The 22646-nt window shown below is 35.8% G+C and overlaps 1 protein-coding gene across 30 annotated transcripts in view; it reads right to left on the reverse strand.

Annotated features, from left to right (window-relative positions):
- The window catches only part of NRXN1 (neurexin 1), a 1142110-nt gene that overhangs the window by 15312 nt on the left and 1104152 nt on the right, over positions 1–22646 (reverse strand). For 19 of the 30 annotated variants that reach the window (XM_021675804.2, XM_064364080.1, XM_012465498.2 and 16 more), the window contains one exon: positions 10037–10124. In XM_021675804.2, coding sequence (XP_021531479.1) covers positions 10037–10124 — 88 coding nt within the window. The remainder of the gene's footprint in view (positions 1–10036; positions 10125–22646) is intronic. The other 11 variants (XM_021675805.2, XM_064364083.1, XM_064364084.1 and 8 more) reach the window with 1 other exon arrangement.

Below are 22646 nucleotides of genomic sequence, written 5' to 3' on the forward strand. Positions count from 1 at the left end.
AGTCAGCTGTGGCAGTGACCATCAGGGGCGTTATCTCCCTGGGAGTAGTTGTATTTGAGGACTTCCCTTTCATGAATGGGGGCCTTGTGAATTCAGGTGGCAAAAAATGGTCATTTGCATTGTAGGGCATGTTGTTTCAGGCCATTAATTGTGGTGCTGCATGTGGAGCTTGTTTCTGTTTTTCTGTGAGACAGTCTATCTTTAGTGGATCAGTGCTCTCTGACTCCTATGGTTGGAGCGAATTACATTTCTCCCTCTTTCAAAATTTTATTATGGTATTTTATGTTTTAGGTGTCATAAAATCAATCATCTAAGACTATTCTTTGGTAATAAATCGCTGACAGCAAGGCTTATTATATTGGTAAAAACTCTTTTGATTAGGTTTTTTTGTTTCATTCTAAAATTGTTAAGTCAGTGTTCTCCCACTTCATTCCCTGCTTTGGAATTGCAGTGTATTCTGGATGAAATCCAAAGTAGACTTTCCACAGCAAGGTTGCGTGCTGGGTCCTAGGTGCGCCCCTCCGCCACCAGGTTGCCTGCACGGCATCTATATGAACCCGAGTCATTCTGTGTAATGGGGCACTGTATAATTTTCCTGATTTAGAAGTGGGCCTATTCACTTTGGGTGGTCATCTTTATATTCTTGTCATGAGACCATGGCTGTCTCAATTTTCTTTTGTTGGGAACAGATCACATTCTTTTTGGTGAAAGTGCAATAGCTGAGGTGAAAGATTAGACAACTTCCCCTCTGAGGCCACTGGGGAAGTGTGTCAAGCCTGGCATTAGGAAATATGAAAGACAAGACATCCATCATGGTGGGGAGGTTGAGTGGGTGAGTGTGCCTGGTAAGTCGTACTGCTGGGAGTATTCCTGAGTGTCCTAGGAAGGAAGCAGGAAAGTTAGTCATTCCTTCGCTCAAAAGTGCTCTCCCTTTCTCTCCCCCCTCTCTCTTTTAGTATAAAAAGCCTAAATTTTTTTCCTCCAAAAATAAGAAGAGCAGATGATATGTGCCCCCCCCAACATAGGGACCTAAATTTATCCAGCTAAAGCATTGCTCCTGTCTTAGTGATTACTGAGAAAAGTTTTATGCTGATAGAATTTAGAAATACTCTGAAAAACTTTCTAGATGCGAAAGTACCCATCACTAACATTTCCCTTTCTTGTTTTGGAATATTTCCATTTATGATATGGTTTACTATTTTATTTGCCAGTTTCACTAATAAAAGCTAATTTATTTTATCAAAGCTTTCATGTGGATCAAAGTGCTTTAGATACATTGTCTCATTTTTATCAATACAGCAATGTCATGAGCACTGAACATTATTCCTATCATTTTGCAGTTGTAAAAAGTTGACACACAGAGATTCAAAGATTTGCCTCTAATTACACAGTAGGTGGCTGAATTGAGATTTGAACACAGGCATAGGGCTTTCCCAAGTTTACTCAATGAAACAAAATATTTTATTGTGCTCTTAGATGTGACAACATCAGTATTTTTCTTTCTCCTGGTTTTTTTTTTTTTTTATGTAATTAATGGCATCTGGCCATACTGGCATCTTTCATACACCATTTTTAACCTGGAAAATTCATAAAGTATTCTGGTCTTTGCTATTATATTGCCAGTACCAGGCTTCTTATAACATCCTGCTTATGATTAAGGAGCAACTCATGATGAGCGTGATCTAATTGACAAGCTACTGTGTTGAGATGAAAGCTGAAGGCTAAAGCCAAATGTAGCATTTGCTGCTCCTTGGAGCACATGAGCCAACAGTGAAACCATATTGGCTCCTCATGGAGGCAGCATGTCCAGTAGATTAGAATTTAGAATATGCAGCCTTACCGATGATATCATCTGAGAAAATGAAATTAATGAGCTACCAAGAAAATGCCACAGGAAGCCTATTTCATCATCAGAACAGGTATTTGACACAAATTACAACACAACAGGACTTTATCCTTCCTGGATTTCATGTTTTCGTAAGAGATAAATTTATCCTATATTTTTCTAAACCTGTGCTACATTCCTCCCTTCAAGGTGGTTAAATATTTCAGAGCATGGATGTGCATCTTGTCATCTCCTTCCAAAGCTCAACAGGACAGGTACCATACTTTTAAAAGGCTCTTACCATATTTTAGCATCTTCCAATAAGAAATTGTGATGTGAAACCAGTTATGAATGCTGCAAGGCTGGATACATATAGACTGCCTAAAAATGTATGCTGTACTCATTACTGAACAGAGTTTTCTGTTGCTTATTGGAGGAGGCTTCTGTGTTAGCAACCATCTATTTTTTTATAGACTTCAAGTAAATGCTTAATCTACTTAGCAAACTCACTTACATGCTAAGTAATAATTATAAGTGGCCAATCATATGTTAGCTAAGTTATTTTAATAGCGCCCACTCTCTCTAATGCCTAAAGAGACTGTGGCCGTTTTTTACTCAGAACAAATGTGTAATGCCTTATGAGCGACCTCACTGCAAGGCAGAATAATGCCTCCATTGGCAAACAACCAGTGCTAGTAGCAGTGGGTCTGCTACTTATCATTGGATGTGTCATAATTATTTGTTAAATCCTTGGTATATGGAATGTGCCAGGCACTCTGACAAGCATTGTATATGAATCCTCTTTTTCCAATCTCATAATTAACCCTGTTCTTCCCATTTTACAGACTAGGAAACTGAGCATCAAAACTACTAGTAACTTTCCCAAGACCAGGAAAGAGCTGCATCTCACACTAGTTCTACCTAATTCCAAAGTCCTGGCCATAACTAATATTCATTTCTGGTGGCATATCACAATTCTTTTAAAATGTTGCTAAGAGCTTTTCTAACATGTGACAAATAACCATTATATTGTTAAAAAAAAAAAAAAAGTCAAACCTCACAGAAGGGTCAAAATAGTTCGATTAAATACAAATTGCTATAATAAAAAAGAACACATGCATGAGTGCACGTGTGCGTGTGTGCACACACACACACAGCATCTTTTGCTTGTGATTTTGTTTCCTGCTGGACTCCTGGTAGAAACTAATTTTGTTGATTAAAAACTGGTTGCTGGGAAAGTTGATCTCAAGTTGACCAAACAAAGAGAATTCTTCTTCCTGCCTCTGGGTCCCTGGCCTTCCATTAGGACATTTGTAATTTCAAATACTGTCTCTGTCCCTTTGATGTGTAAATATCCAGGACTTGGGAGCCATCTCTCTGTAATATAAACAACAAAGAAGACAGTGCCTCTATCTGCTAATTTCTGTGGGAAGGGTAGGAGCCTAACTGGTGGGCTCCTTGCTCCAAATTGTAAAACTACCCCCTCTCATAAAAATGAGAGAACGTTTCCTTACATTTCCTTTGGGTTAAGCTCATTTGCAAGCACAGTTGGTCTCAAATCCATCCATCCCAGCACTTAAATACTCCCCAGCCTTTTTGTTTGTTTGTTTTCAATGAGTTGAGTTCAGGCTGAACTCTGGCCCACTTCTCCTATTGCAATAGCCTTGACTAAATCTTCCTTGCCTGTTTAACTTTATTCAATGTAATTTTTATTCTGACATCACTGCCTTCAGGAAAGCAGGGGGAAAGTGAATAAAAATGATGTGTGATAACTCTCTTTACTTTAACCATGTGCCATTTATTTTTACTCCAGTGTTCTGGAGAATTAAATTTATATGGAATAAAACATTTCCTATACCAGCATGTTGCACAATGAAACCCAGCTAGCCATTAGTTCCCAACTCCAGCTGCCCCATCTTGCACCTGAATGAAGAGCTGGGTTCTCAGTGCTGACTCTGGCCTGGTACTCAGGAGATGCTCTAGATGTTCCCTCGAATGGAACAAATCACTGCTACTGTATTTCTGGCTGCAGCTCAAAATCCTTCATTTTACTGCAAAGCGTTGGCTATTATGGGCTAATTAAAGTCACTTTTGAATAATTATATAATAAATAACACACATTTAAATGTAGAACAAAATTATTTTCTAATCAAGCGCTAAAAATATCTAGCAAGTAAGATAGTCCTTTAAATGTTTGCGATTACTTAATGAAAAGATGCACCTTGTTCAATATACATATCTTTATTCCTAATGTGGTTAATGGTATCAGTTCAATAGAAATCCCTTGATCTTTTCTCAAAATAGCACACTGAAAAACCACTCAAAATTGCATGGTAATTGCAACAAATTTAGCTTAATGAATAGTAATGCATGTAAGGAAATTTTCCCATCAAATTGAAATTTATGACGTGGAATTATTTAAATGAACTTTAAAAAATCAATTCTATATTTGTGAGGTGTCTGAATTTTAGAGGAAAAACCATCTGCATTCCAAGAAACTAAAAGCCCACCTTTTCTAAAGTAGAGAAAACACTAGCTGTCTCATACTACATGACATAACTTAATCTCTCTGAATCTCCTTAGCTATGACAATACTTCATAGTTTCATAAAATACTGAAATAGGATAATGTTTGTTTGTAAAGGACTAAGAACAATGATGAGCACAGAATAAATCTTCACCAAATACTACTTATTATTGCTATTTATCACTGCTTATGTAATAGGCAACCAACAATTGTCTTTTGAGTGGTTGTACTGATGACCTCACCTCCTGTGTTCCAGCTAAAGAGATGCCACAAAAATGGGTGATCCTTTTCTTCCCCTATGACTAACAAGATTATTTTAATATTCAATGGAACTTTGCTTTTCCAAGTTTGATAAAAGTTTAATTGATTTGAAAGTAGCCTATTATCCCATTAGCTACCCATCTCTCCTTACAACTCAGAGAATTGACATAATGTTCTTAGCACTGTAAATCTAAGAGGAAATTGTCCTTCCTAAACTTGAACCCCAGAAAACAGAAAGCAGGTCCAGTTCTCTTTGTAACAAATGATAAATTAATTTATCAGGGAACTCCTACAACAAAGAGTGTCATTATTTTCATTTAAGATCTTGAATATCAACATAAAACTCACCTTTTTCAAACTTCTTTAAGAAAGGGTTCTATTTGGAAGAGGGCCCCCAATCTAAGAGCTACTGACATGATTAAAGGCCTTCTTGGAACTTAAGTGATTTTGCAGTGTTGCATTTTGTCAGTTTACTAAATGGATCTAAAATGTAAAATTTCAAAGACATGATTTACAAAAACTTATATTCATGTGAAAAAAGAAGTCTTGGAAAATATGTATGTGTTTATATAGATACATAAATAATACAAATAGTAATAACAACAAACAGTGATATAACACTTTTTTTTTTTTAGATGGAGTTTTGCTCTTGTTGCCCAGGCTGGAGTGCAATTGCACAATCTAGGCTCACTGCAACCTCTGCCTCCCAGGTTCAAGTGATTCTCCTGCCTTAGCCTCCTCAGTAGATGAGGATTACAGGTACCCTCAACCATGCCCAGCTCATTTTTTTGTATTTTTAGTAGAAATGGGTTGGCACCATGTTGACAAGGCTGGTCTTGAACTCCTGACCTCAGGTGATCCGCCTGCCTTGGTCTCCCAAAGTGCTGGGATTATAGGTGTGAGCTACCACACCCAGCCATAACACTTATTTTGAGCAAAACATTTTTCTACAACATATTGTTCATATATTAACTCCAGCAATACATATCTAGACTCAGAAAAAAATCACAGAAGGTGCAATTGTTTTTCTGAGAAAATTTGTGAAAAAAGGGTTATCTATCTCTCACATGTCTAGGCTTCTTAAACTGGCAATTTAGGCCAACAGTGGCATGTAACCTTGTTAGCAATAGCTGTTTCAGATTTCTACCTGTCCACTAAGAACTGGGGTTCAATTAGCCCTCTTTAATCGTATAGCCAATACTTTGCATTCTGAAGCCCTCCTTTTGTATTCTAAAACTGATTATATCAATGTGAAGTTATCATCCAGTACTAACCATGCAGGACAGTGTGGCTGTAATCAAGTATAATTGAGTTCCATGTGTTCCCACCCAGGAGGTTGATCCTGATCTAGTTTTAACATGTACAGTTCCTATCAGAATGCCTGAGTAGTTTCATCAGTTGCCCACCATTTTCAGCCAGGAAAAGTAACAGCATTATGTAAAAGGGAAAGTAGTTTGGAATATTCTTTTTGAATAAATGAATCAGTGGAAAAACCACCATTTATGTTCTACTTTATGCCAGACATCGCAATAAATGCCTTCAATATATTAATTAATATAGAACTGATTGTAAAAACTTTATATTTTTGCTCCCAGAGCTTAGCAAAGCAGTGGGTGTATAGTGATGCTCAATACTTCATCACTGATGAAGTGACAATCCACCAAATATATAACTTCCCTGTTCATTAAGAGTTCTGAGTGGAACCACAAGGTAATTCTAATTTATTAAACATTTGATAAAAAGGAATAATTTACTAGTACTCAAGAAGATGCTAAATTTTTCCTGTTTGTTCCATTAATAGCTTTAGGAAGGTACCAAAGTAAGGAACATGGGACATTTTCAGAGAAAAAGCCATTTTTTTGAAAGGCGGGGGTCAGAGTGATTAGAAATCTTAAGTAAATAGGAAGAATGAGGTACCCAGAAGATATGGACAACACACCTATAAACGTAAGGCTGCATCTCCTTACAAAGATTTGCTTTCCCTTGTCCAAGGGCTAGCAAATGTGCATAGAAGACGTCTGTTTCAGAATATTTACCTCAGTATGTTAGTTTTATAAAAAGCCAGTATCCCAAAATATAGCCTGCTAATATGCTAAGTAAGTTTTATTAAGACATTTCTAACATCTAATAGCAGCAGCTACAATTATCCAATGTCTAATAACAGCAGCAGCTACAATTATTGTTTATATTATTTTATGTTTGTATTCAAGACGAATTGCAAGGAGGAAAAAGAGATGTAAGAAAACCAGTACATTAGGAAACCATGACCTGCAGGAGGAGCAGACTATAATGAAACATTCTTCAGATTTAAACAGGATTCAAAACAAAAACGAAAAGAAAAACACAACCCGTCTTCCAAGAAAAAAGTTGCAAAATAGAAAAGCATCGTATAAATTAAGAATTTTATTAGAAGCTGTCACATAAATAGAACCAATTTCTGCTAAAAGACCCACCTCCATAGGAAGCATTAAAGACAGGCATTAAAAAAAATGAGGAATTGGACAGAAAAAGCAAATGTAGAAAGAGATTTAACTTCAGAAATTGACAGAGAAACAAGCTTGGCATACATTATCAAGACCAGGGGAGATAAGATCACAGGACAGTTTTACGGTGAATGATCCCATTAACACAAAAGAATCTGAAGTTCTTGTTTTAACAGGAATTGATGAATTGAAAACCAAGGAGTGAGGAGGGACACACTGAAGGACAGGACAAGAACTAAACCAGGCTTGGTACAAGACTGTTAAAGTAGCTGTCATTAGATAGAGTCAGTAGCTGGTGTGTTTTGTATTTTGGGCAATAGACTTGGGTACAGTAGAAAAGAATTAAAATTTATGGAACAAGTCCATGCAGGCAGCAAGACAAACAGGTTTCTGCTTCATGGAGTTTACCTTCTTGTGGGGAGATTCAAGCTGTACATTAATGAATGAATAACAAATAGATAAGTAAATATGATTCTCTCAGATAGTGATAGTGTGGTAAAGAAAATGAAGGCAGAAAGATTCCCTACAGTATGGCTATTAATAAGCTGTTATCACTTTCCATTGTGTTATATTTAACAAAGCAGACAAAGTCAGGTGAACAACAGCAAGAAGAGGATGACAAAATGGTTCACCTCCCCCCACCATTTTCTCTCCTCTCCTCTATCTTCCTCCTCCACTATCTTGTTCTTAGGTCTAGTGTCACCACAGCAAAAGACAGTAAACTAGTCTATGAGGAATGGTTAATCAGACCGGTAAGCAATGGCTCGAAGAACTGGATCATTCAGCTGAGCTCAAGAAGAAAAGAAAAAGTGACAATTTTAAGTGTAATTAGTTACCATGATTCACTAGGTACTCAAGGTAGAAATTCTGCAAGAAGAATATGATAGCCTGTACTTAGACAGTAAAAGAGGGATTCAGCAAGTCCTATAATTACGAAGAACTTCAACAGTTTTCATCACTATGTTAATACTGTGTTAAATACTGAAAAAATTGACTACCCTCAAAAAAATACAAACTGGGAAAACGAAATCAGTTATACTAACACACACCCCAATGTACAAAGACTAGACTTTGTTACATGGACAATCCATGCTAGAGGATCTCAGAGAAAATGAGATAGAAAAAAGAAGGTCCTGGTGCAAAAGATGAACACCAGGAATGTTGGGCATGTGAGCATAGAAGAAATGGGGAAGGGAAATTTGAGGGTGGGAAAGCCAGAGAGATGGGACTGATATAATGACAGAAAAGCAATAGCAATGACTTTCTTTTAATGTTGCTAACTAACAGAGATTAAGCATCCCAATGAAAACAAAAGCAAGATCTTAGCAAAGGGGCCTACGATAGTGCCATGATGTGACTGTATCTTTCACGACAACCAAGAAGGAATGATTGCAGAGGTCAATGAATTGAGGGAATTGAATGGATGATTGTGAGAGAGCCGATCATTGTGAATGACAGATGTTTCTGGGGGCTGAGTGTCCTGATTGGCACTGTGGAGCCTAGAGGAAAGAGGACCAGAACATATCCAGCCTGGACTCCCATGCCCTCTCCTGTTGTGAGGTGACTGCCGAGCTCTTCCCATTCCCTGGGCCTCAGCAGCTGCTCTCTGCGTGCTAGAGTCAGGAGTTACAATCAGTGGGGGAAGTGATACTCAAAACGTGATGCACAATACACATCCCAATTTACTCTAAAGAGCAGATTTACTCTAAAATGGTACTCTTCACAAGAATGCAAATTTGTTACTTTCTTGTGACATGAAATTCTCCTGGGATCTAGCTGACGTCAATAGAGGTGACACCACTGGCGGAGAGTGGTTAGTCCATATCTACCTCAGTGATTTTGTTAATGCAAATGAGAGGATTATTATTATTATTATTATTATGAGACAAAGTTTCAACTCTGTCACCTAGGCTGAAGAGCAGTGGTGCAATCTCAGCTGACTGCAACCCCTGCCTCCCAGGTTCAAGCAATTCTGCCTCACCCTCCAGAGTAGCTGGGATTACAGGGGCAAATCACCACCCATGGCTAATTTTTGTATTTTTGGCAAAGACAGGGTTCGCCGTGGTGGCCCTCAAACTCCTGACCTCAAGTGATCTGCCTGCCTCATCTTCCCAAAGTGCTGGGATTACAGGAGTGAACCACCATGACCAGCGAAGAATATTATTGAATTTAAACACTACTTTACAAAAAAAAAAAAAAAAGGACCTAATGGAAATGAGCCTAACACTTGAGATTATGAGTATTTAGGCTACGATGAATCTAGGCTACGATTCATTCATTTTTGAAGGTCCACAGCCACCACTTAATGGTATAAGGGCTGTATGGTAATATAAATTTGTGTTAGTCACATCAGAAGATGCAAACATCATGAAGAAGTAACATGCTTCAGCTTGAATTTTAGGGAAACACGGCAAGACTCAAATATTTCTCTGTTAAATATATCAAGGGCTCTGCCTGCTGTTTTACTACTGCCATAATACTCTCACTTCCAAAATTCAGAAATATATTACTTAAGGTAATTTGCTGGCAGAGTGAGTGGTGGGGGCTTTTTGTCATAGAAAGGTCAAATAATTTTGCACAATGCGCTGCAATTTTTTCGCTTTATGATTTTACCATGAGTGACCCAAGGGAAAGCCCATTATACTGTTATACACAAAAATTACGTTGTGAGCTAATGGAAAGTGAACTGTGAGGCAGCAGCTCTGTGTGCTGTGCCCACTGCTTTTTCTGAAATACATAATCTTGGTGTGTTTTGTTTTTAATTTTTTTCAAAAACTGTGGAAAAATTTATCTATGTAAAAAGCAAGGGTCATCATTTTACAATAAGCCATTGTATAGTAGGGTAGCCTTCTAGACATAAACGTAAGGCCCTTCTAAGGAATATAACATGCAACAAAGATTTACAGTAAAGCCAAGGAAGTAAGAAAAAAAGTCGACTAACCTAACCCACCTGAGCTCGGCTCACAGGGGTCAATGTCCTCATCATCGCTGGGACACTCTGCTGAGGCCACGAGGATGTCGTCTGTGGTCTGCAAAAGAATCACATTCAGTAGATTAATTTAAAGACTCCTAACTGATTCTCTAACCTTTGTCTCATTGCCAAGTGAAACACAATTTGTTTATCAAAAACCAAATTCAGTATTTCCCAATTTGTTTATCAGAAACCAAATTGAGTATTTCCCTTTCTAACGACACAGAACTTACTTCTATGAAAGATCTAATATGTATCTGCCTATTGGTGAAAACTTGATTACACCTTAGTTTACATGAGGACGTAGAAATTATGACAGCCAACTTGTAGATACCTAACCACTCAAATGCAGATAGAAGCTGTACACAGTATCATGCAGAGGTTTAAAACAACCTGGCAGAAACAGATGATTTGAAATTTATTACAGCCTGGAGTGCTACAATGTATGCATCAGTGGGCTTTATGTAGTCCTTGTGCTTGGCTTCCTAAAAGCAGAATAGCCATAACCTTCTACATTCACGACTACGTAGAGTTTGAAGAATCTTTGAGATATAGCTTGTTATTATAGGGAATACAGATTAAGTAAAGAATTAGATCTTTCATTGGTAAAAGGCCAGGAAATACAATCCATTTAAGACACTTTTTCATTTTCATTAAGATGTCACACTCGAAGCTCATTTTTATAATGTTCAGATAGCAGGTATTGTTTCCTCATTGTCCCTCGTCATTATGGTTTCATAATAAATGAAAAGTGTATTCGAAGTGGGGGAGGAGAAGAGGTGACAGTTTTCTTTGTGACATTCTAGTTGCTTTATTGCGCTTATAGCAAAAAAGGTAACTATCACTGTAATAAAAAGCAGAGTGTGTAAATCCTAGCAGTTAGTCACATCATCAGCACAATGACAAGCAGGAAAGGTTGTTCTTTATTGCCACTTACAAGCTGCAGTAAATTCAGCATACATATTGCATGGAATTTGTAAAGGCTTACATCACAGTTGGCTACTACTAAGGTAAAACAGAGAACCCAAGGTAAACAAATAAAAATATCTCATTATATCTACTAAGGACTAAAGAGATTAGAATTGTTCAAACAATACTCAGAACTGCAACATGGATGCAGCACTCATTTAAAAGTGGAATTAAAATAATATAGGTCTTCAAAGAAAAAGCAGAAATAGGATATGAGCACTTAATATTAAAGGAGCGCCTTTAATATTGTCTCAGACTAAAGTATAACTAATTTTTATGAAAGTTGTGGCAAGGGGTGATGCACTTTTATAGAAAGTATTAAGCTTAAAAATCTTTCAAGTGTCTTTAAAAACAAAGAATTTATTCAGATGCGAATGCTTCACAATATAACTTTAAATAAACAGAAACCTTTCAATAGCATTCGAGATAGTTTCACGTTACTCTGCTCTTAATTCTTCTGAGACAATTGGGAGACTTTCTGAATTCATGCATTTTGCTGCTGCTCTTTTAGAAAGGGAAATTCAAAATACTGGTTTTCCTGGAAGTGTAACTTTTTTTTTTTAATTGTTGAATTTATTGAGAAAGTTATTCATAGTATTCTCACTTTTTATTCTTCTATGTTTGTGGCATTTGTAGTGCTAACTCCCCTTTCATTCCTGGTATTTGATGATGTGTGGGTTTTTCTTTTTTTAATTATACTTGAAGTTCTGGGATACATGTGCAGAAAGTGCAGGTTTGTTACATAGGTATACATGTACCATGGTGGTTTGCTGCACCCATCAACCCATCATCTACTTTACGTATTTCTCCTAATGCTATCCCTCCCCTACCCCGCTACCCCCTGACAGGCCCCAGTATGTCATGTTCCCCTCACTGTGTCCCTGTGTTCTCATTGTTCAACTCCCACTTATGAGTAAGAACCTGTGGTGTTTGGTTTCCTGTTCCTGTGTTAGTTTGCTAAGAATGGTTTCCAGCTTCAACCATGTCCCTGCAGGGGACATGAACTCATCCTTTTTTATGGCTGCATAGTATTCCATGGTATATATGTACCATATTTTCTTTATCCAGTCTATCATTGATGGGCATTTGGGTTGGGTCCAAGTCTTTCTATTGTGAGACTGGAGTGCTGCAATAAATTTGCATGTGCCTGTGTTTTTATAGAATGATTGATAATACTTTGGGTATATACCCAGTAATGGGATTGCTGGATCAAATGTATTTCTGGTTCTAGATCCTTGAGGAATTACCACACTGTCTTCCACAATGGTTGAACTAATTTATACTCCCACAAACAGTGTAAGAGCATTCCAATTTCTCCACATCCTCTCCAGCATCTGTTGTTTCCTGACTTTTTAATGATCGCCATTCTAACTGACATGAGATGGTACCTCATTGTGGTTTTGATTTGCATTTCTCTAATGACCAGTAATAATAAGCTGTTTTTTCATATGTTTGTTGGCTGCATAAATGCCTTCTTTTGAGAAGTGTCTGTTCAAAGCTTTCACCCACTTTTTGATGAGGTTTTTTTCTTTTTAAGTTCCTTGTAGATTCTGGATATTAGCGCTTTGTCAGATGGGTAGATTGCAAAAATTTTCTCCTGTTCTGTAGGTTGCCTGTTCATTCTGATGATAGTTTCTTTTGCTGTGCAGAAACTCTTTAGTTTTAGTAGATCCCATTTGTCAATTTTGGCTTTTGTTGCCATTGCTTTTGGTATTTTAGTCATGAGGTCTTTGCCCATTCCTATGTGCTAAATGGTATTGCCTATGTTTTCTTCCAGGGATTTTATGTTTTCAGGTTTTATGTTCCAGTCTTTAATCGATCTTGAGTTAATTTTTGTATAAGGTATAAGTTTCAGTTTCTGCACATGGCTAACCAGTTTCAGTTTTCTGCACATGGCTAACCATTTTTTCCCAACACCATTTATTAAATAGGGAATCCTTTCCTCCTTGCTTGTCTTTGTCTGGTTTGTCAAAGATCAGATGGTCTTCTCAGAATTAGAAAACAAAACTACTTTAAATTTCATATGGAACCAAAAAAGAGTCCATGTAGCCAAGACAATCCTATGCAAAAAGAACAAAGCTGGAGGCATCATGCTACTTGACTTCAAACTATACTATAAGACTACAGTAACCAAAACAGCATGGTACTGGTACCAACTCAGATAAATGGATTAATGGAACAGAACAGAGACCTCAGTATAACTCTTAATGTCAGTGAAAACTGTTCAGCAATTGGCGTAATAATCATGTAGGTATCTTTTTTAAAAGAAAGCTTTAAAGGCAAAGACCCTTTCTCCTTTTGGCATGACTACATCTTGCTGGATAATATCCAAACAGACTTGATAATGATGAGTTAGTTATTGGATTATGTGGTCTTGCCAGTCAATTGCTCCAATTTACTCCAGAGCAGATAATCAGCTCTTTTCTTGGGACCAACATCTAGTCGAAAGCTACTTTTATTCTCAATTTCAAATTAATTTCAAGGTTATAGGAGAATTCCTCATTTTCTTTGAGGAATTTAAAATATGTTGATTAAATCAATATAGTTTTGTTGTTCTTATTGGTGTTTTATTCTTGTTAGAGGGAGGAGGATGTAAATTAATGTAAATAAATTCTTTAAACCAATGGCTGTTACATCAGCAGTAATACTGCCCCTTTTCCTTCCTCCACCTGGAGGGCAATTGGAATTGTGAGGTCTGCTACTATCGATGTCTATTGTTGACTGCTAAACATTCTTTTTCCTCCTCCTCCTCTTTTTTTTCTTTTGTAGAGACAGGGTCTCAACTCAGTCTCACTATGTTGCCCAGGCTGATCTAGAACTCTTGGCCTCAAGCAATACTCCTACCTTAGCCTCCTGAAGTGCTGAGATTATAGGAATGAGCTACCACACCATGCCTAAATATTATAAAATATACATGACAGCTTAAAAACAACAAAGAATAATCTAACCTGAAATCTCAATAATGCCAAAGTTGAGAATTCCTGCTCAAAACATTTAAAAACAGTTATGTACCTTATTTTTCTCCTAAGAAAAAAGTGGATAGCATAATAGTATCTATTGTTACAAGGATTAAATTAGTACATGAAAAATACCTAGAAGGGGACCACATTGTAAATATTAAACTTTCAATATTATTATCAACATTTTCTTCAATATTTCATGAATGTTACACCAATTTAATGTTTTGTACTATATTTATAAACATAGATATTAAACTGAAACTTGTACATAGGAATTATTAATGTTAGAATTTGTATCAAATTACAATAGCTATATGGTATTTTGTTCAACTAAGTACCATCTTTTCCTGTCTAGGTTCAAAACTCTGACCTTTTCAAAGGCAAATATCAAATATAAACTCTAAAAATTGCTTCTTAAAAAAATTCATGGCTACAACTGTGTGACTCAGAGGGCAGTGTTTCATGCAGACAAAATTATTTAGGCAATAAGAGTTAGGCTTTGTTTTAAAAGCTGACCTATTTTCTTTTGGAACAATTCTACAGCAACCAGAAAGTGTGAGAATGTTCTCAGTGTTACCTTCCGCAAAACACAACTCCTAAAATAACAAAAGATGTCATACAATGGTACTTCCTATAGCCCTCCTACAGTAGAAGAAGAATAACTACAAATGTGACCTTTTTAAAAACTATATTTTACTTTTTAATATAATTTTCCTGGTATCATGAAATACATTCTTGATTTTCATATATATTTTTCCTCCAGAAATTAAAAACCAGCAACAATCTTGAGAATAAAAGACCTCAAATCAATAAACAGCTTGGCAAAAATCATCATCACAGTATGAAAAATCAGGAAGTAGCTCAAGTTTAGGGGAAAGAAATCAAATTTCACTTTGGAGGCTGAATTAACTGCACAATTTTCTAGCCAAAGCTGTGTCATTTTAATTTAATTCACTGTGTTTGGAGCTGCCTCTCTGTGACTTGCTGTTGAGAGAGTGGTAGAAAGAAACTCAAATATGTCACATTAATCAGTTCTATTCTTTAGTATCCTTTCCTGTTTATAACCTTTTTGAGAAAAGAGACAACCTGCTGAAAAAGAAGTGTGTTCAAGCAGAAGCATTAGCTTTACATAACAGTCCATTTAGATGAGTGTCTCTAACTGTGCATTTAACCACCCGCAGGTGAAAGTGCTATGCTGATCTTCCCTAAATTCAGACTAGTCTGTACATGCACATGGTAAGCATCGCTTCTTGTTTAAAATGTCTACTAAAATTTAGGTCTCTATACTTTTAGGGAGAAAATGATTTGAATAGAGTTCAAGAAATAAAGGCTCTAAAACTTAATCCATCATATTCTATATTTGAACATCAATATTTTGTAGGGTGTGAGAAATACGTAATCAGGATGAGGGTAAAAAGAATGTTCGTAATGCCTGGTAAGAAGGTAGACCAACTGATTTAATACTCACGGATATTATAAAGAGAGAGCATTTGGTTGGCTGGAATTTAGAGAAACAGATGTATTTTTGTTATTTTTTTCTCACTTATAGGAAGCCTTTTATTTTTCAACATCATTAATGGTGGAATTTTCTGTATATGCAGTTGCTGTCACTTTTAAAAGTATAGCCTAATTGCATAACTATGTGGTAAAAATATATGAGGAAAGCATGAATAAATCCAGTATGTAATATTATATCCCTGCTAAGAATAGCATTCCGAGTCTTTATTCCTATGGTAAACAGCTTTCCTGAACACTAATATATTCTAATGGAGACGCTTACAGAAAACTATACTACAAATCTGCTTTGTAAAGAAAAGAGCAAATTCCAATTGTAAAATAGGATGTTCATTGTCAGTATATGATGCCCACAAACCCTTGCTTTATTCTAAAATTTTAATTGAAACTTTATTTCTAAAAGCAATAGTGTATCCTGCTGTACATCTAAATTGTCTCAAACAATGACATGAGCACTACGTAGCATTAGTTAGCCTACTATGTAACTGTTATGACTGATATTTAGACTGCATTGATAGCAACAATTAATGGGTCGAGTACAGTGTTGGCTAAAATATGGTATCTTTGGTTAACTGATGGACACTTGTTCTTTCTGTTACTTTTCTCTATGCAAAGCTGCTCTGGAAGAGAGAGCTCTCAAGTGTGGCTTTCACGACTGAATCTAATAGTTTCTCTAGAAAATATTAATCACTAGGTGAGGTTCCTTGAAAAAAAATTAACAGGATTCAGAACTAGTATCACAAATTCCCAAGTAAAGTCCAACCCATTGCGCCGATAACCTATGGAGCAAGAAGTTTCTAAGAGGTAAGGGAAGTTACAATTCTCACCAGGAAGAAAAACTGCAGAAAAATAATCATTTTGTAATATGTATATAGGTATATAATTCCCAATTTCTGGTCTATTTGATTAAATCAAATCAGTAAAGAAATGTATCAAATTGGTGGTTTCAGTTAATCACCAATCCTATTAAAGGTACAAGAGGAATTTAGAGACTGCCTAGATCTTATTCTTGTCCCCACTGTCTCAATGAAGTTGCCTCAATTGACATCATAAAGATGTCAATTTCATGGCTCCCTATTTAATAAACATACAAATTATAAACTGAAATCCAATATGTGGAGGATGAATTTTACCTCCAGCACACGAATAACAAAGATAGTGAGACCCAATTAGTCAACAATGAATACAAAGTGCCTCATATATGCATAGCATTTTCTGATAGGCATAAAATATGCTCAGTGCATATCAAGGTATAATTGGCGGTTCTGACATGCAAATAATTTATTGTTCTCTCTCTGTTCTGAGGCAGATGAACAAATAACTCTTTAATACAAATAACAATGAAGTCATTTCAAATAGCTTATTTTTCTCAGAATGGAATGATGTTCCTATATCTAGTACTTCATTTAAAATTCACCAACAGCATCTTTATCTGGAATGCAGATGGAGGTACTATTATTCAGAGTGTTATAGTTAAGTGTCTGCTAAAAAAAATACTCATCTATATACTCATTTACCCAGTCTGAATGTGGGAACACTGGCTTTCATGAATATGTAGGGCAAAGCTCAAATATCCCTGAAAACAGCCACTTGCACATTTCTTTAATGTTCTTTCCCAGTTGATACCCTAGGCTATTACAAAAAAATGACCATAAATCAGCTGTCTGCTTGGGAAAAAGGCAGACTTGAAAGCCATTAAATTTTCTTCAATTTTTTTTCAGCTGTTTAAAATATATGTGGTAGTTCCAGAACCATTAAAGTGGGTTTGAGCAGAAGAACTCTGTCATGGTAAAGAAATCACATCTTACTCAATCTAACATTCATTTTTATGTACATTTGATACTGGTTATACTAACAGGCAAAGCTCAAAGGGAAATATAGGAATGTGGAAATAATGTCACAGAAATACACTTAAAGTGAATTATCGGGAAAAGAATACAATCAAATTTTTTACTAATCAGGAAGTAACATCATTTTAGAAAACTTACTCAAAATAGAAAACCTACAAATAAGAAATCTGCTGTCAGGGAACTTAAATTTATCTTTAAAAAGAACCACGTTTTTTACTATTTCTTTAAGCTACTGATGACCTCTATGTTCATACTGCATTTCCATTTTTAGCCAAGGCAATGTCGGAGGACTGGCAAAATAATATGAAGTTTATACTTTCAGGAAGCCATGGAACAATCTATTTCTGAATTCTCACTAATCAGAATTGGGGGATGTAAGACCTCCAGAGACTGCTGACAATGGAGTACAGATGCTGAAATGAGTGATCGATTGTGTTTCCTGTCTGTTGGTTTTGCTTTTGGACAAAGTACTTTCTAAAATAATGTTGGTCATTTCCAAGTTAAATAATTACTGACAAGTGTTTACAAAAGTAGATTTAGGCTTCCAGTTGTATCAGTATGAATATCTAGTCTTATGATGGATTAGTCACACAGGTTGAAATGAAAACTAGGGTTCTACCTGAATCCATATGAATATCTACTCCTATTAATGAACTGATGGAATAATTAATAGCTCAATTAGTCACACGAGTTGAAATCAAAATCCTTTTTGATTTCAAATAAATACAAACAAAATAAAAACAGACTTTATGATTGTAAAATGCCCATGATGGATAATTTCAAGTAGCATGACTCCAAAATCCAAGCTTTCATTGTCGCCATGTTAGAGAATGAAAATATGTTTTAGTTAAGCAGTCATGTATCTTTTTGTACTGAGCCAGGTCTTACAGATCATTAATCTAAGCTCTTCATTTTACCTATTGAGAAACTAAAAATAGAAAATTAATTTTTTGGCAACAGTTAAATTGCTGGTTAATGGCAAATCTATGAGATTATCCAACGCCCAGTGGACTATGTTTATCTATTATCCCAGATGACTTCTATTCATCCATTCATCTACCCGTCCATCCATCTATCCATCCATCCATCCATCCAAAACCATCTTGTGCTCTAATGACTTTGATGTGATTTACAAAGATATGTGTTAAAAGAAGTGAAAAGTTTGCAAAAGTAGAGTACTGGATTTTAGATAAGTAACCACTCAAATCATCCTGAAGATATACACACAGACAGGAGGTGCATAGTCACAGCTACTGCACCATTTGATATGGCAACACATCACGTAACACTAAGAGGGGAGCACAATTAATGCTAGAGTTCAAATTTTAAAAATCCTATTATAGAAATTCAAATATTGACATAATTATAGTTATTTTGAAATGGAGTTAACCCAGAAAGTTCTTTATTTGTGGCAATATTTTCTTATATTATTGTTTTAAAGACCTTAAATACCATGCCCTCAGTCTCTGTACCTAAATGCATAATTAATTTTTTGGTGACAGAATAAAATGCAAATTATTGAATCTTTTTTTTGTCATTTTATCCCTTTGACTTAAAACACTGCAGGCTATGCTGGCTACAAAATTAACTTAGTGAACTCTCTGCTCTCTTCTCATTAAGCCACTGATGAAAATCTTTCCAACTTCCAAGGTCTCCCTTATTAACTACTATCTTTACAACATAAGTGCTAATGAGATATTCATCTTTGTTTCTCTCACACAACAATTATTAGAGTTCTGGCAGATTACTCCTTATTACATCTTGGGAATAAGTACATGAAAGTGATCATTTACTAGCCATATTGGTCGTTTCTCCAAAAACAATTAAACATGTATTGATCTTCAGTCTTATTAACACGATGACCCTAGAATTGAAGGTTCAAGATCAAAGATGTAGAAGGAGCCATATTTACCCTTGGACAAACAGTCAGTTATAAAAAAACTTTTCTCTGCTGCTGGGTGGTACTATGACCAGTATCACCTTGATACACTTTAACTTGGGGATATATAAGAACTTACATCCCACACGATGCTTGGAGTATAGAACAGCAAGAAGCATGGATGTGGCTGCAAATAATGACGAATTAGTTAACAGAAAGTGTATTTTCTGATTTTGATTTGATTCATGAGTTGAATGCATGCAAGGCTCAGTACTGAGTGTCCCCAAATAAAACAATATCTGAACAGTACCTCTATGCTTCTATCTATCCAGTGGTGATTGAGATTAAACATTATCTGGCTTAGATGTCACAATGTTACCTTGTTCATATGCTGAGAGGATCCAGTATTTTCTAGTTCTAGTTAAACTGAAACTCCAAGCTTCTACACTTGACTACTGCATTCCTTAGGGCGCACATTGGCTCATTAATACATGTTTAAGATGTTTTACTGCTGAAACACCTCAGCTTAATTTATACTATGGTGATCAAAAATGCAAAATAAATACTATTCCAGAATTCAAGTCTCAGTTTTGGTTTTCGTGAGCAGTACACACCATCTTGGACTGGTTTCTGTGTTCTAAACATATATGAATGTATATATTATACATTTAAACACATGTATCTGTATATATAATTAATTCTGTCTCACAGGATGTTAAGGGAGTCAAACTTGATATGTGTGAAGACATGGTGGAAAGTCTAAAAGTGCTCACGATGTGGTCTTTATATAAATTATTATTATAGAGAACAAATGGACAAAGGGAGGGAAGCATCACACACGGGGGCCTGTCTCGGGGTGGGGGACAAGAAGAGGGAGAGCATTAGGACAAATATCTAATGCATGCAGGGCTTAAAACTTAGATGATGGGTTGATAGGGGCAGCAAACCACCATGGCACATGTATACCTATGTAACAAACCTGCACGTTCTGCACATGTATCCCAGAACTTAAAGTAAAATGAAAAATATTATAACTAATAGGAAATTATTTTTGTCCTTCACATGACACTACAAAGGAGAGCTCTGGATAGTGCTTGAAGTGGGCAGCCAAATGTCCATTTAACTGAATACATTTTATTTTCATGTCCTGAAGTCCTCTTGTTCCTCAGTTGAATAAGATCTGTATCTCTCACTTACACTAGCCCCTCACATAGATGCTGCTATTGGGCTGCTTCCTATTATGCCAGCGTTGGATTCATTTCAGCATTGCTTATTTAGGGCATATGTGTGCATCTCGCTAGTAACCTACAAGGTAGGCAGCACCAATCTATGCCTGGGACTATGATTATCTTTTCTCCAACCCAGATCTCCTGGACAGCTTAGTGCACAAACTTAGGGATACTTGAGCTCTCTCTAAATTCTAAGTTCTACTCATTAGATTGTGACAACCTGATTTATTTTATCACTGCATCCAGAATTTACCACTCTGTTATATCTACAGCAGATAAATGAACAGATAAACAGAAAAAACACATCACTTAGCAAACAAGGCTAATAAAAGGAGAGAAAGAGAAAGTGGAGGGTGGGGCAAGAGACTGATTCTCTAAGTGTAATTCATGCATGACAATGCTCCTTACAATAGGAGTGGTTGTATTTGTAGTTATAATATGACATTGCCAATGGTTTGTCTTCTATGTGAATTAATAATATGCTAATCAACTTCTGTAAGAAAATGAGCAATATTTTCTTAGTGCATTAGACTAGTGGAGGTAATTGCCTTTCCAAATAATCTTGATCTAAAAGCATGAAGACTGCTTAGTGATATGTTTTATTTTATTTCATATGCTGCTTTTGGGCAGAGTTTATGTTTTATGCCCCAAGGACATCGACACAGGAATTCACTAGAGTTGATTTAAAATGACACAATAACTCAAAAACCTGGCTTATATTCTTAAAACATCTGCATGAATAAAAGTATTTTTTTGAAAATAATTATGCTATGAAAAATAATCATGAAAATATAATTTTCTTACAAGTGAGGGATTCATTTTGACTTTAAAACTAGAAAAAATCTTATACATGACACTTGAATTTGCTAGAATCATCATATTTTAAATAATGTAATTCTTGATGGTCTTCCACTCTAAGCTCACTACATTTTTTGTTATGAAAAAGGTGTGATTGTCCAATTGCTCATTTATACCAGCTAATTAAATTTTAATATAAAAGTGAGCAAGTACAGATTATTTTCTAGGTATACAACTCTTAAGAGTGGGAGATAAGAATGGTGGCAAAATCACACTTTTTCAAAGATTTTATCTGCCTTATAACATCTCTAGAAGTAACAATGAAACTTTCTAACTGGGCTTCACATTATACCCCATGGCTGGAAATGTATGGTAGAGAAATAGCAAAATGTAACATTATCTTTAACTGAACGAGAGAATGACTGAAGGTTAGAAGGAAGGCAAAGCTAACATCTTGCAGTAAGTTGGTCTTCCTGCTTTTATGAAGCATTCGTGTCCTTCAAGAAGGCAGTAAGATAAAACCTACTCTGTGGAAGGGACTGAGAAAAACATAGTTAACTACCTTTTTTTTTCTATATAATATTCTTTAACTCTCTATCTCTTACAAACTCTTTTGCAACAGTTTTAGATTATAAATGATTTTAGTTAGTTGCAAAAGAAAAGTATTCCTTTGTAGTGTTTTCCTTCAAAATCTAACTACAGGATGAAAGCTTTATCTTCTTCCTGAAATATATTGCATGAATTTTAGGACTGGCTGAGACCAGCCATAAAATTCATACCAAGAAATAAGTGCAAGACAGCATGCACTAATCAAATGTATATCTATTGATTCTTCCAGCATTCATTCATTCATTTGTACTCATTTGTTGAATATTTTCATTTAATAAAGAGTCATACAAGGAAGGAATAAAAAATACAATTTTCTGACTCAAAATATTTAGAATATTATGGTGGAGCATGTAATCCAATTTCTTTTGGGTTTGAAGAAGGCATCTCTCATTTTATGAACTAGCATTAATCTTTTACACATGCATTAAGTGTTCACACTGTATATTCAAGGTTGCATCCCCAGGGCCTGCCATAGTACCTGGCATATAAGAGACAAATATCTGACCAATAAGTCAGAAATGATTCCAGCTAATATAATTGGAAAAATGGAAGTGATTTGACAGGAAAAGTAAGTCCAACATTATAAATCACCTCATCATACTAGGCAAAACAAAAGTACCTTAGACTTTTACAAAAACATTTCCAAATGCAAGAGATTGACAGAACCAAAGATGCTCTATGTTCTCTGATACTTGATCTATCAGCTTATTAGAAAAAGTATCAATCTGAAAAGCAGGAAGAAGCATGGTCATGTTAACGTTTTTGGAAATG

Source organism: Aotus nancymaae, unplaced genomic scaffold (genome assembly GCF_030222135.1).
Source record: "Aotus nancymaae isolate 86718 unplaced genomic scaffold, 86718_ANA_hifiasm-v0.15.2.pri h1tg000057l, whole genome shotgun sequence".
Classification (NCBI taxonomy): Eukaryota; Metazoa; Chordata; class Mammalia; order Primates; family Aotidae; genus Aotus; species Aotus nancymaae.